General features: G+C 42.8%; 1 protein-coding gene across 1 annotated transcript in view; it reads left to right on the top strand.

Annotated features, from left to right (window-relative positions):
• The window catches only part of SH3D21 (SH3 domain containing 21), a 217924-nt gene that overhangs the window by 30708 nt on the left and 171259 nt on the right, over positions 1 to 15957 (top strand). The window contains exons 2-3 of the mRNA XM_082246910.1: positions 3567 to 3727; positions 8452 to 8518. Coding sequence (XP_082103036.1) covers positions 3567 to 3727; positions 8452 to 8518 — 228 coding nt within the window. The remainder of the gene's footprint in view (positions 1 to 3566; positions 3728 to 8451; positions 8519 to 15957) is intronic.

The raw sequence follows: 15957 nt of genomic DNA, 5'->3' as shown, positions 1-15957 counted from the left end.
TAAATATCATGGCACTGCTGTTAACATGTAGCAATACACTATTATTATTATTATATATAATTTATATAGTGCTGACAGTTTACACAACGCTTTACAACTTGAGGGTAGACAGTACAAATACACTTTAATACAGGAGGAATCAAAGGGCTCTGCTTGTTAGAGCTTACAACTTAAGAGGGAGGGTCAAGAGATACAAGAGTTAATAACTGTGGGGATGGGCTGATGGAGAAAATAAAAGTACAGTTGTTAGGCTGTTGCCAGATAGGCTTCTCTGAAGAGATGTGTTTTCAGGGATCGTCTGAAAGTAGACAAAGTAGGAGATAGTCTGACAGATTGGGGTAGAGCATTCCAGATAATGGGAGAGGCTCGGGAGAAGTCCTTGAGGCGGGCATGGGAAGAGGTGACAAGGGAGCTAGAGAGCAAGAGGTCCTGAGAGGAAGGAAGAAAACAATTTGGTTGGTATTTTGAGACCAGGTTAGTGATGTAGCTGGGTGCCAAGTTATGGATGGCTTTGTAAGTTATAGTTAGTAACTTGAATTTAATTTGTAGGTTGAGAGGCAGCCAATGGAGAGATTGGCAAAGAAAGGTAGCAGACACAGAGCGGTTTGTAAGGTGGATGAGCCTGGCAGCAACGTTCATGATGGACTGAAGGGGGGGATAGCCTATTTTTTTTTTTTCAATCAGATCATTTTTATTAAAGAAAAAATTAACACTACAACAAGATAGGTACAATAATCAGAACTCAAACACACACATATATATATATACCAGTATCGTAACCAATCTATGTACATCCATCAATACATATATATGTGATCATTATTTATCTTTGTACAAAAATACCTTCATCTCGTCACATGCATATACTCCAGCATATAACTATTTTTTCCATTTTACATCCTAACAAACTACATTCTTAACACATACAAGCCCCCCCCCCCCCCAAAGAAAAAAAAAAAAAAGGCACCTCTGCCAAGATCGGTATATACTCAAAAATATAGTTTTCTCCTAACACATTACATTGGTCTACCTTTTAGGGTCTCTGAGAGTCAACAGTTTTATAAACTTAAGGAGGTGTGCCTCCAAAAATCCTAATAGCGGCCATCTGTGGGCCAGCTAGCCATTGTTCCCAAATACGATCAAATTTTTTAAGACTGCCTCTATGTTTGTATGTAAGATATTCACAAAGTAGTGTTATGTTAACCTCCTCAACCCACTCGGAATGACTGGGGGGGAGAAGGAGAAAGCCACTTTCTCGCAACAAGCTTTCTGGCTAAAAAAAAGCACTCCAAGAATTGCCGTCTGTATATTTGAAGAATAGTCCTTCCCATTCAAGCAACCTAACAATCCTATTTTTTGTTCATAAGGGAGAGTAATATTCCATGTATTATTAACAGTTAATATTATTGTTTTCCAGTATCGGGTAAGTTTGGGGCATTTCCATAACATATGAATAAGCGTACCATTATGAATCTTACAACGAGGGCATAGCAGAGAGTCCCTCCTTTGCCATTTGTATAGACGAGTAGGGGTATGGTATGTACGATGCACAATAAATAGCTGTGTTATCTTCTGTGAGGATGAGAGGGAGACCTTAGTCACATTTTCCAGAATATCCAGGGGATAGCCTATTTAAAGATAAGCCAATTAGAAGGGAGTTGCAGTAATCGAGACGAGAGATTACCAGGGAGGGGATTAGAAGCTTTGTGGTGTCGTTGGTTAGGAAGGGGCGTGTAACAGATCAACCGCCACCCCGACCGGGCACCTCCGCTGACAGATGCTCCTAGTGTTTCCCAAGGGCTCCAAGCACTCCACCAGACACCATAACCGCCTCAGACCCCACAAACCGCCGCAGCATGGTTAGGGTCTCGCCGTCTCCTACCCACCCTGGACCTACGACAAGGCTCCAGGTTCCTGTGGGTGAACATCTCTTTTCCCCGAGAGTTCAGCAGAGCAAGCTCTTGCACAAGCTCTTACAAGAGCTTAGTGATTATCCAAGGGAGTATAGAGGTCATAGCAATTCCTTGTAGCCGATTCCCCCAATAAGAGACAGGACTCTAGATTTAGGGGGAACTATATCTCTTTATTGAAAAAGAAACAGACTGTTATACAGTTTTCCCCTACAAGGTTACTGCCCAGGTGGACCTTTTGAGAACAGGCCCTGAAATTCACAATCCAATGAAAATAGAGTTTTACACTCCCATACAGTGTACACATAAACATCCCATAATAAGTTTATTTTAAGACAGACAGAACAAGAGAGGTTATTAACATTAAGAATGAGACATGTAAACTTTAACACAATACACATTCCATTTCAATACACAAACAATAGGGAAGCCTGTCTGGCATACAGGGACATGGAATACACAGATTATCTAGGAGTCAGACTTCATGGCAATTGTCTAAGTCTCCCAGTGTAAAATAGGATTAAATCTTCATATTTCTATATGAAGATATTGCTGACAAATATTGCTATCCCATCTGAAGTAATTCAAACCATTAAGTATCTGCTCCTCACCTCCAGTGATGGTGAATACCGTCCAAGGGTGTATCTTGGAAATCTTGCTGAGGTTGAGGTGGCAAGCTTTGGACAATGACTAGATGTGTGGCCAAAAGGATAGTTCAGAGTCCAGGATTACACCTAGAACCTTGGCATGGGGGATGGGTTGATAGTTGAGCCATTGATTTTAACAGAGAAATCAGGGAAAGAGAAACGTGGGGGAGGAAATATAATAGGCTTGGTTTTGGATAGGTTGAGTTTGAGGAAGTGATGTGACATCCAGGCTGGTATATCTGTTAGTAAGTTGGTGATGCGTGAGGAGACTGATGGAGTTAGCTGAGGGGTGGAGAGATAGATGTAGGTGTCATGTCCATACCTATGAAGCTCGCAAAAGTGGAGGTGGTCTGTTTATTGCAGTTCAACCATTATTGCCCATCTAACTAGTGACGTATGCTTCCCTTATAATGTATTATCCAAACACAGATAAAGGAAGAGCTAGGTTTTTGGCAAAGTAGCAGCTTTGTTCAACTCCAATCCCTTTAACTGACATTGATTGAGAATGCTGCAGATACAGAAAAGATACTGTATTTGCAAAGCCCCCTCATTCAGATACCAACTGCCTACAAGTGGATCCTTCCTTGTGAAGTGACAGGGAGATACCTGGCTTTGACCAAATGCTTTATTCCCCTTGGTTAGCTGTAGAAGTAATAGGATTACGCCTGGTCTTCTCAGACATTAACCTGGTCTTAGACTTCTGCCTAGGTTGTCTAGTGGATTTTAGGGCTCCGACATTACTTGTTAAACTGATATAATTCCTTTCACCTGTTCTAGCTTCCATCACCTTACCTTATAGCCACAGTAAACATTATTTTTTTCATTGCCTCACACAAATTATTCATTAATTCTGGTACTCCTTCTAGCATTGGTTTATATTTCTTCAAGGTATTGTCCTCACTTTTGTTTGATGTGTGACACTTGGCATTTAAGATTAATGTATTATGTTCAACTGAATGTGAACCATGTTTAAACAAAACTAGCACAAACACATTCTGCATCTTTGTAGGAGACATGCTTGCCCTTGTAGACTTTCAAGGGCAACTTGAAGATGAACTAAACCTGAAAGCTGGAGACGTAATAAAAAATGTGAAGAAAACAACAGAAGAGGGATGGCTAGAAGGAGAGAACAATGGAAGAAGAGGACTTTTCCCTCAATTGTTTGTAAAGGTACACACATCTTTAAATTATATTATGTTTTTGAGTGTGTCTATTTTTTAGGGGTCATTTTAGACAAATAGAAGTAGTGGGTGATGCTACTAATGCTATCTAGCAAACACAATTGCACTGGTCAGAAAGTTTACTCAGTTTATCTTAAGCCAGCCAAAGACGGATTGAATCTCTGCCGTCCGAGATTCGAACCATGTGTGTGCAGGTTGAATGCACCCAAGTAGATCGATCTATCAACTTGGGTACAACCAGCCTGTTGGATTTTGACATGCCATTATTGCTATCAGTAATCACTGTGTTCTCCCGTTTGGGGTGTCTCCCTTTGCTCCCCTGCCAAGAGAGCACAATGGCTCCACGGGAGAGATTCCCCAACAACACTGACTGTGTTGATGGGGGAATTGAGCGATTTTCTTTCCTTACAGGTAAGAAAATTGCTCTGTCTTTGGCTGGCTTTAAGTTGAGTGCTTTGTAATACATAGAGGGTCAGATGTAGGGCAGAAGGGATATACAGTGCCTTGCGAAAGTATTCGGCCTCCTGGAACTTTGCGACCTTTTGCCACATTTCAGGCTTCAAACACAAAGATATAAAACTGTATTTTTTTGTGAAGAATCAACAACAAGTGGGACACAATCATGAAGTGGAACGAAATTTATTGGATATTTCAAACTTTGTTAACAAATAAAAAACTGAAAAATTGGGAGTGCAAAATTATTCAGCCCCTTTACTTTCAGTGCAGCAAACTCTCTCCAGAAGTTCAGTGAGGATCTCTGAATGATCCAATGTTGACCTAAATGACTAATGATGATAAATAGAATCCACCTGTGTGTAATCAAATCTCCGTATAAATGCTCCTGCACTGTGATAGTCTCAGAGGTCCGTTTAAAGTGCAGAGAGCATCATGAAGAACCAGGAACACACCAGGCAGGTCCGAGATACTGTTGTGGAGAAGTTTAAAGCTGGATTTGGATACAAAAAGATTTCCCAAGCTTTAAACATCCCAAGGAGCACTGTGCAAGCGATAATATTGAAATGGAAGGAGTATCAGACCACTGCAAATCTACTAAGACCTGGCCGTCCCTCTAAACTTTCAACTCATACAAGGAGAAGACTAATCAGAGATGCAGCCAAGAGGCCCATGATCACTCTGAATGAACTGCAGAGATCTACAGCTGAGGTGGGAGACTCTGTCAATAGGACAACAATCAGTCGTATACTGCACAAATCTGGCCTTTATGGAAGAGTGGCAAGAAGAAAGCCATTTCTTAAAGATATCCATAAAAAGTGTAGTTTAAAGTTTGCCACAAGCCACCTGGGAGACACACCAAACATGTGGAAGAAGGTGCTCTGGTCAGATTAAACCAAAATCGAACTTTTTGGCAACAATGCAAAACGTTATGTTTGGCGTAAAAGCAACAAAGCTCATCACCCTAAACACACCATCCCCACTGTCAAACATGGTGGTGGCAGCATCATGGTTTGGGCCTGCTTTTCTTCAGCATGGACAGGGAAGATGGTTAAAATTTATGGGAAGATGGATGGAGCCAAATACAGGACCATTCTGGAAGAAAACCTGATGTCTGCAAAAGACCTGAGACTGGGACGGAGATTTGTCTTCCAACAAGACAATGATCCAAAACATAAAGCAAAATCTACAATGGAATGGTTCACAAATAAACATATCCAGGTGTTAGAATGACCAAGTCAAAGTCCAGACCTGAATCCAGTCGAGAATCATTGGAAAGAACTGAAAACTGCTGTTCACAAACACTCTCCATCCAACCTCACTGAGCTCGATCTGTTTTGCAAGGAGGAATGGGCATCTCTCAATGTGCAAAACTGATAGAGACATACCCCAAGCGACTTACAGCTGTAATCGCAGCAAAAGGTGGCGCTACAAAGTATTAATTTAAGCGGGCTGAATAATTTTGCACGCCCAATTTTTCCGTTTTTTATTTGTTAAAAAAGTTTGAAATATCCAATAAATTTTGTTCCACTTCATGATTGTGTCCCACTTGTTGATTCTTCACAAAAAATTACAGTTTTATATCTTTATGTTTGAAGCCTGAAATGTGGCAAAAGGTCGCAAAGTTCAAGGGGGCCGAATACTTTCGCAAAGCACTGTAGTTCCTGAGTAACTTCCTCTTCCTCTGCTACCTGATTCACCAGTCACATTTAAACTTCCAAGGTAGGTCTGATTCTGATTTGTGCCTGTGACAAACTTTTAGCCCTATAATTTTCCTATGTCTTTCTGAGTGGGGCAGCCAGATAGGTGTTTCAGCATCACCAACAGGTGTGTTCCAGGAGATTACACAAAATGGTTTGAGCAGGAGCACTACATGAAAACTATAAGTATAAGTGAAGGTAAAACTTTTTATGGGAAAGAACCACTGTCCGGTTTACATACTTGCCTTTAATCCCCCCCCCCCCCTCCTGAATTAACCATAGGGAGATTGCAAGGACAGTTAGCTCTGCGTGGGTTCCAAGTTGCGACTCTATATGACAGTGCACGCACGGCCATGGGTGGAGGAGGAGGAGTGAGGCAAGTGCTTTGTTTACCCAGAAGTCCTGTTGCTCTTCACTTCCAGCACCTGAACTGAGCAGTATGTACGTATGCATATATGTATCACAGTGGAGGGAGGTAGCTAAGTGAATCTGATATCTTGTGTAGCACTACTCCCAAGGCTGCTGAAAATGTAGAACAATCTGGCATTTCTCCAGTGTTTTTACAAGGATCAGTCCACATTCATTGGTTTTTATGTTTTATTAGGACCTTGGATAGGAGAAGTGATGAGTGGGATACTCCAACTGAATAGAACTATGCACAATAGGCAGGGACGCTTTAAATAAATGCTGGTTAACGCTGAGTAACGCTGAGTAACACTGAAATTGAGCTAGTCATGGCTAGGCGGCTGGTTTCAGTTTGTCACCAAGCTGTGATGCAGAAGGATCTGCATTCTGAAGTAATCCGAACTGTACTGCTGAAAAACTTCAGGGCCCTTCCTGGCACCCCCTTTGTTCCTATTCTTCATGGTTCACTACACAGCACCCCCTTTACTGTAACACTCTGAGTGAGATAGCTCCTTGATCCCTTGAATTCTCTGGAGTGGTCCCCTCTTTTAGGCAGACCCCTAGAAAGATCCTTTAGTACTCACAATACTGTTTTTCCAAGTCCTCTGCCCAATAGCTCCACTGGTTAGCACACTGGATCCTCTGCAGCCCAGCTCCACTTCTGGTCCCTAGGCCGACCGCCTGGACCACCTTCCTCACTCTGCAGGAGGAGAGACAGCCGTCCACCTCCTCCTGGGACTTTGCACCCGCCAAAAGACACCCCCGCCTCATGCGCTCCCCGTTTTTATCACCAATCCCATCATGCACCTCTCCAGGTGCCAGCCCACTGGGACAGTTACAAAAGCTTATGTATCATTGACCAGGTGTCCTCCACTGTCCAACAGCTCCCCATTGGACACAGTGGGGACACTCCCCCAGACACGATGAATACACACTGAGCACAGAGAGCAGGCCTAACTAAAGATCATATATCAAGACAATATTTTCACTAAAAATACACTAAAACCATTATTAGTGGACACAAACATAACAGAGAACCTATGTGAATTAGCCCTTTTTAAATTGTGTTTGACATTTTTTTTAAAATGTATATATATATATTTTTTGAATGTTCACCATTTTTACAATTATTTTATTTTACAATTTTTTTAAATTATTTATTACAATGTTTAATTATTATTTTTTTTTATGATTTGTTATTTTTTTTACAGGATAGGGAAGCCTGCAGTGCTGCGGGAGGGTGGGGTGTCAGTGAAAGGGGTCACCGGGGGGAGATCAGAAGCAGACAGGCCAGGGAGGGGGATCGGTGTCAGAGAGGCAATTGCAGGAACAATGCCCTGTGTCTGTGTCTGTGTCTTTCCCTGCAGCAGCTGAAAGCTAGCAGGAGGGGGAGAAACTGACTTTCAGCTGCTGCAGAGAGCCGCACAGCGTGTCTTCTGTAACTGCCCCTCCGTCCAATCACACCAATTCCTGTGCTTTTGGGGCCCCCCTGTGTGCCCGGGACCCCTACAGGAGGACTGGTGGTCCCCCCTATCAGCGGCCCTGGGTGGAAATGACAGAAGGGCATAAATGAGGGTGAAAGGACATGCAGGACAGCTTTGGGGAGCCCATAAAATATTATAATTATGTACAAATAACACAAAGACTGGTGAGTACCCTATTGAGTTTATCATGGTTATTTGAGTTGAATCTCAAACCTGGCAAACTGATATGCTCAACTCTTCTCTAGACATATTACAGTTCCTTTTTATCATTCTGAGCAAAGCAAAGGGGCACAGTGTCTATGAGAACAAAACATATATTTTATCTATATTTTTTCTAAAACAATAAAAAAAAAAAGCTAAGGCTTGATTGGCCACTACATCTATTTTAATTTGTTTAAGTTTTCAGAAATGAGCACCAATTAGTTGTATTCATGGTCTTTCACAGTCCTGCTTATGGAACATTGCGATTTGTGAAACAGGAAACACATATTGTTCTACCACACAATGATTTAAGTTGAGTAGTAACATTATGTATGTGCTTTTGTTACTTTTGTTGATGAAGCCCCTGATACCAGTTATTGTTGAACACACTTGAATAACATTTGCAGAGATTAAAGGCTAATATGCTTGCCTATTTTCTTACAAGCATGTTTTTTTTGTTTCTGCTACAGGAAATACCCTCAGTTTTTCTAAGCAATAATGGACAGAGGTTCCCAAGATCTGTTAGAAAACCTAATGGTAAGAGATTGTGTATTTATGTGGATTTAACTTTTTAACAGTGAAACAAAATCAAAAGTTAATGTCATTCTATCCAGCTTTTCGACAATATTCTTTGCTTCACGGTATGACAAACTTTAGTGTGTGATGCATCTTAATTGATTGCCAAAAAAAGGGGGAGCAGTAAGGCCTTCAAAACTTGATAAACACAGAAAATATTGGCTGTTTATTACATTAAGGGAACTGTGAATGTACAGCTGTGGCCAAAAGTTTTGAGAACGACACAAATAATAATTTTTACAGTCTGCTGCCTGAGTTTTTATGATGGCAATTTGCATATACTGCAGAATGTTATAAAGAGTGATCAGATGAATTGCAATTCATTGCAAAGTCTCTCTTCGCCATGAAATAGACTTAATCCCAGAAAAAAACATTTCCACTGCATTTGTGAAGAAGGCTTCAGGGCGCCCAAGAAGACCCAGCAAGCGCCAGGACCGTCTCCTACAGTTGATTCAGCTACAGTCGGGGCACTACTGGTGCAGAGCTCAGGAATGGCAGCAGGCAGCTGTGAGTGCATCTGCATGCACAGTGAGGGGAAGACTTTTGGAGGATGGCTTGGTGTCAAGAAGGGCAACAAAGAACTCACCTCTCCTTAGGAAAAACATCAGGGACAGACTGATCTTCTGCAAAAGTTACAGGAATTGGACTACTGAGGATTGTTTGGGGCATCTGGAAAAAACCTTGTCCGGAGAAGAAATGTGCGACCATCAGTCCTGTGTTATGCCAACAGTAAAGCATTCCGAGGCCATTCAAGTGTGGGGTTGCTTCTCAGCCAAGGAAGTGGGCTCACTCACAATTTTGCCTAAGAACACAGCCATGAATAAAGAATGGTACAAAGACATCTCCTAAAAGCAACTTTTCCCTACCATTCAAGAACAGTTTGGTGAGGAACAATGCTTTTTCCAGCATGATGGAGCACCTTGCCATAAGGCAAAAGTGATAATCAAGTGGCTTGGGGAACAAAACATCAAAATTTTGGGTCCATGGCCAGAAAACTCCCCAGACCTTAATCCCAATGAGAACTTGTGTTAAATGCTCAAGAGTGAACAAAAAACCCCCCACTAATTCTGACAAACTCCAAGCATTGATTATGCAAGAATGGGCTGTTATCAGTCAGGAAGTGGCCCAGAAGTTGATTGACAGCATGCCAGGGCGAATTGCAGAGGTCTTGAAAAAGAAGGGTCAACACTGCAAATATTGACTCTTTGCATACACTTAATGTAATTAATAATAAAAGCCGTTGACACTAATGGAATGCTTGTAATTATACTTCAGTAAACCATAGTAACATCTGACAAAAAGATCTAAAAACATTGAGCCAGCAGACTTTGTGAAAATTAATATTTGTGTAATTCTCAAAACTTTTGGCCACAGCTGTACTGGTGAGGATGGGAGTGTCTAATGGATGCTGAAAATGTATAGTATATGAAAAAATCTATATGATCAGTTTGAGTCTGTCTCATGAGGCAGGATGAAACAATGTTTGAGCCTGACTGTTGTTAAAGGAAGTAGTGGCGGGCTGCACTGTGTCAAAATTGTGGTAACTGTCACAATTTTGCTGTCATAAACAGGATGGTGCCAATTGAACGTTGTCTTGAGGCTTTAGATTGACTGGTATTTTTAGCCATATAAAATGGTTGGACCTGAGAGGAGAAGTCAGAAAGTTCTGGTGAGATAAATCCTTCCTTGCACCTGCCTGTGAGGAGAACACTAGGATTTGTGCTTCTGAGGCCTGATGTCAGCTTGGCTAAAAGAAGAATTAGAAAAGAGAAAGGTGTGACGAACTTTGACTCCCTGAGTCTAAGAAGGGCACTGTTCTTGACATGGACCTCTGTTTTAAGCCTAGAAATTACACTGACTGTTAGTCATTGGGGCTTGCGTGCCCCAATGACTAACAGTACGTACAAAAACATACAAAGCCCAAAGACCTGTAGGATGACTGAAGCCAAGAAGAGGCTTGGAGAGTCCCAGAAAAGGTATTCTCACCAACTTTGTTGAGATGTAAGGAACAAGAGACTTTCTCCAGTAAGGAGCTGCTTGGTATGATAGAACCCCTCCAGTAAGGAGCTGCCTCAGGAGATACTATCTATGATGCAGGTGGATATTTGACAATCATATGATATGGATGGGCCTACGAAGGTTCATAACATTTTCATCAAAGAGTTTATGGTCACAGTATCTTTAGAGGGCCAGGAGGAAAAGACTGAACTGGAATCTGCGGGTGCCCTGCCTGTTAACTCTGGAGAGGAGATTATCAACTCTTTAACTGACAACCTCTCACCTGTCTACAGCTCTTATGAACTGTCTCTATCCGATGAGAACAATGAGACTTTATTGAGATTTCCATTACTCCAGAGGAGACCACTGAAGAGAGAGAGGATTGACCCCCTACTGTGAATCTGAGATTTACATCATTTGAATCTATTGAGTAATCAATGGGCATGGTAAAGAGAATCTTTCCTCTCTCCCTGTTGCGCCCTGCTACAGTGGATGGCCTAGCTAGTGTTAAAATATCCAGGATGACTATTTTATAACTCCATCATGGAGAGGGAGCTGGCGCATAGCTAACTACGCATTCACACCCCCAACAATGTTTCCACCTCCAAATGATGCAGGAGTACAGACTGGAGTTCCTGTATAAGTTCCTGTATGTTTCAAAGGACCTGTTTGATTTATTAAAAGAGCAGCCTCGGGAGGTCTACAATCATGCTGTGTTAAACCAACATCTTAGAGATGGGAAATGTATGTTGAGGGACTACCAGCATTGTTTTAAAGAGTTCAATTATGGCTGGCCTATTTTAAAACAGAAGGCTCTCCTAGTGCATCCTGGAGCTTCAAACCTGGAGTTCTATGTGAAGTATTGGAATCCAGAAACCGACAGGCTTATTCTATACCCTAATCCAAAGTACTGTTAGTTAGCATTTCTCAGAGAGTGTATTTTGACTTATGCTAGTTCCAGCTAGTAGTAGGGATTTCTATTAAAATATTTTATGTATTTTTTCTATAGCAAAGAAACATTTATGTTTTTCATGTGTAGCAGTTGTGGCTGATTAGATGTGCTATCTTTGCTCTTGAAAAAGCACAGGGACTTTCTGGGTTTTACGGGGGGGGGGGATGTTATAGGAGGGGTCAGAAGTGATCCCTTTTGGAAGGTTTTGTTATCCTCCTCCTAGCAGCCCTAAACAATAACCAATAACTACTCTCTGCGCTGACAGGGCAAAGTTTTGCTCCAATCTGGAGAGAGACGGTAGTTTTGGTGGGGGAGAGGTTAAGTAGTCCAGTTGTAGTAAGTTGAGGCCCCAACGAAAAAAAAAAGGCATCCAAGAGGTGCTGGGACTTTGATGTGAGTTCATACAAAGTAGTGAGGGGAAAAATTTGAAGAGCTCACTGATTCAGGTTAGGCTGCTCACAACAAAGAAGGCTACCCTCTAATAGGTAGAAATTAGAAGGGTATAGGGCACTCTCAGGCAAAAAAGGACCCTCCAAAAGATACAGTTTAAAGTCTAAATACACTCACAAAAGATGAGTGTTTTGACGTCTCTTTGATGTCTCATCCAGGTGCTTGCGTTCCATGCTTGCTTCAGCAGCTCTTCCTGCTTGCCTGACATTTCCTTCCTTCTTTTTTTTTTTAACCATTATGGGCAGGTACAGGTAGGTGCTAGGTAAATGTATAGTGGGCCTTGTCTGCCTAACAGCAGGGCCATGATTTTTGTTAGTTAGGGTGTCATGGGTTCCAGATGTGTTTGCTGAAGGGGAAGTTTCCCCACTGGCTCCTGTGAGAGGCTTCTCATAGGGTAGTGGAGGAAGCCCAATCAGGGGACACATTCAAGCTTGCAACTACCACAGGAGGCAGATTATGCTGCAAAGGATTCTGGGAGTGGGTATAAGTTTGGGGGGAAGTGCGTGGCACGGTGTCTTTGGTGGGAGCAGAGTCCCAGGAGGGAGAGTACGGCTGTCTCCCCTCCTGTCTGAGAAAGCGGATGTCTCGGGGTGTTGCCTGGGAATCCAGAGAGTGCTGAGTTAAGCTGAGGGGATCCGGTGTGCCGAGAACCTGCGGCGAGCGAGAGGGGTCCAGTCCTACACAGATTGTGAGTACTGAGGATTGCCCCTGAGGGTCTGCCTAGAGTCAGAGGGGACCACTCCAGAAGAGGTTCTAGGATCCAGTGCCAGCTAGCTGAGGAAAGGGGGTACCTAGGTTGAGGACCCTAAAGTTACTGAGGGGGTACATAGTCAGTGAACCCCTGAAGAGTTCAAGGTTAAAGGGGGCACCTGCGGTTTGGGCCCTGAATTGCACAGAGTGTCAGTAGAGAGTTGCAGCCATACAGAAACCTACAACAAACTACCACGAGCCAGTGCAACGCTGGGGGGGGGGGGGGGGGAGTGGCCAGTGACTTTGCAGTACCGCAGTGTCAGTAGTTCTATAATTCACAGTCCTGGATCTTCTGGACTTAAAGTCGAGGATTCAGCACTTCTATCAAGTTACAGTGTGTTCCGAGAGTCAGTGAGCATTGGCTAGCGTCGGCTGGCGTCAAGGCAGCGTTAACAGACATTTTTCCTGGATAAAGTCCGAAGTGTATTTAGTTAAGCCTAAGGAGTATCCCACTTATTTCCTTCTCCCATCCCCTAATCTACAATAAAACCACAAAACAAAGATGCCACATCTGTCAATGTCTCCGTTCTTACACCCAGGGTCGTAGCTCACATGGACTGGAGAGGTAACCGGTAACAATGGCAGAACCACATCAGGCCACAGGCCTGGAAACCTTGCTACACTTAGAAGCACCTTCTTTGTGTTCTACCCTCAAATGGTACCCCAACAGGTTACCAGTAAAAAAGGGAAGAGTTTATTTGACCCTGAAATGCATTGGCTGTTTTTTAGTACAAACTAATAAATTAATTTGGACTTATTTTTATTATTTGGACTGGCGCACCCTCCATTTATGCATGTTTTTTTTTCTGGTAACCTGCTGGTAACCTGCCTAATACAAACTAGGGACGTTGAAGTCAAACTGGGACTTTTGAGTTAATATAATAAAAGAACAAATTTCAAGGAATGAAAACTGCCTTTATTTTTTGACTTGCTATATTTATACACTTATCCCAGCGTTTAACTAATGCCTGGAAAGCTTCGGCATAGAAAGATTTGTCAGTACACCTGAACCATCCTAGGATAGCCTGCTTCACTTCATCATCAGTGCTAAAATGCTAACTTCCGAGGAACTCTTTTAGGGGTCCAAACAGTCCTAGTACCCTGCGTGCACTAACGTTTCGAAAATTAATTTGGACTCTCTTATTCTTTGGTCTAGCGATTGTGCATGTTTTTTTCTGGTAATTAGTTAGCGAACAGTGAGGAGCCTGGTTCTTCTGCTCTTTATGCCAGTAGAACTACATCACTATGCAAGCAGATTCTGGACATTCCTTACCCTGGTAGAGCACAGTACCTTCGGTCGTGCTCCATCTGAAGTCCTGTTAGTACTCTCAGTGGAGAAATTAGGAAAAACACTGTAAGTATGATGCATTTTAATGGCCTGTCAAAAAGAGAGAGAGGGCACACTTAGGCCCCTTTCACACAGGTGGACAGTTCAGATCCGCCTGTCCGTTTTTTTGGCGGATCTGAACGGTCCCCCCATGCATTCCTATGGGGCATCGGATGTCAGCGGAGACATGTCCGCTGACATCCGACCCGATCCGATCCGTCAAATCTGGATGGATGGAAACCCTATTTTCCATCCGTCCAGCGGATCGGATCGGATGGGATCGGGTGAGAACGGACTGACGGTCCATTGACATCCGATTTCCCCCATAGAGATGCATGGGGAACTGTCAGCGCGGAGCGCGGAGACACAGCTGTCCTCCTGCACACAGCGCGGAAACACAGCTGTCCTCCTGCTGCTCAGCAGGGATTGGCGGCTCGATCCCCCGCTGAGAAAAACGGACTCCGTCCAACGGACGGAGTGTGTGAAAGGAGCCTAAGCCTTAACAGCTTGAGGAAAGGTGAAGATATTAACAGTTTACATGTTGTGAAGATTTTTTGTGTTTCTGTTTGGATTAACATACTTCATTTTTAAGTTCTTTATTTTTACTTGAGCTAAAATCCTGGACATCACTTTATTCCAAATTGCACAACTGAAAAGACTTTGTAAATATGCTGATGAGGATGTGACTAACTAATGGATGCCAAGCATGGAGTGAATGAATATGTTTGAGTCTGTGCCTTGAGACAAGGTTATAGCTGTGTTTGAAACAAACTGCTGTAAAGTAATATAATGATGTGCTGTCCTATATCAAATTAATCCATAGGCAGTTATCTGGCAAAATTGTTTCTGGGTAATTCATAAAAAGGTGTCATAGATACCCTTTAGAATTTTTATGGGGTGCAACACTGAAAGTGACACTGATAACATCCATCAATGCCGCTTCTTATGGGAGGAGTGTCCATACTGGACACTCCTTCCCCAGTTTGCTCCCTTCCTCTCGATCAACTGCACCCATCACACTGACAGGTGCAGGACCACAGAGTTTTGTATTAGGGTTGGGCGAGACCTGATAGAGAACTGAGAGCCTAGCTCCCCATCAGGTCAACTTTACTTTTGATTGACTGTGGATGGTGTTGGGTAGATCCGTAGCTGCTATTCATTCCAATAGCAGATTTGGAATCCACCCACTGCTGTGCGCTGTCAATCACAGGCATTAAAGACCTGATGGGGAACTAGCCACAGCGTTCCCATCAGGCTCCGCCCACCCAACAGGTGCCGTGGCTGTGAATTTGAGTGGGCAGAACATGATGTGGAACTCTGAGACTAGTTCCCCATCAGGGTCTCCTTGCCTGTGATTTACAGCGGATGACGCTGGCTGGCACAGATTTAAAGAGCAGTGGTAGCAAAAAACTACCTTAATCTGGTGCAGGTGTCACTACTTCTATCAAAACTGGTGCAAGACCTTCATAAATTAGGCGGAGACCATATTAAAGTTCCCCTGCAGGTACATATGGGAGTTAATTTACTAAAGGCAATTAAGCTGTTCACTTTGCATTTTACAAGAGAATTTTCCCTAGGGCTTAGTGAATGTAGTGAAAATGTCACTTTTCAAAGAATACCCAATCACATACAAGGACAACAGAAAAAAGAACAGTACATTTGCCTGCATGTGATTGGATGATGAAAGTGATTCTGTTGTATATTTCCATATCTGCAGATCCATCTAGTAACTGCACTCTCTGTTGCCTTTTGTCAATGTTAAGCTACTGCTTCACAATTAGCAGCAGTATTGTCAGATTGCCGTGTGTGCTTTCTCAGTTGGCTGTTGGGCTCCCTATCTGCTTGATCTGATAGGCAGCTAACTAAAAAGCACATACAGCATGGAGACTGGCTGGCTTCCATTCATGACAACTTTCCTACTGT

The sequence above is a fragment of the Pelophylax lessonae genome, assembly GCF_965119305.1.
Source record: "Pelophylax lessonae genome assembly, chromosome: 2".
NCBI classification, from domain to species: domain Eukaryota; kingdom Metazoa; phylum Chordata; class Amphibia; order Anura; family Ranidae; genus Pelophylax; species Pelophylax lessonae.
Note: the sequence above shows the minus strand (reverse complement) of the source record. Positions and strands in the feature narration are given on the sequence as shown.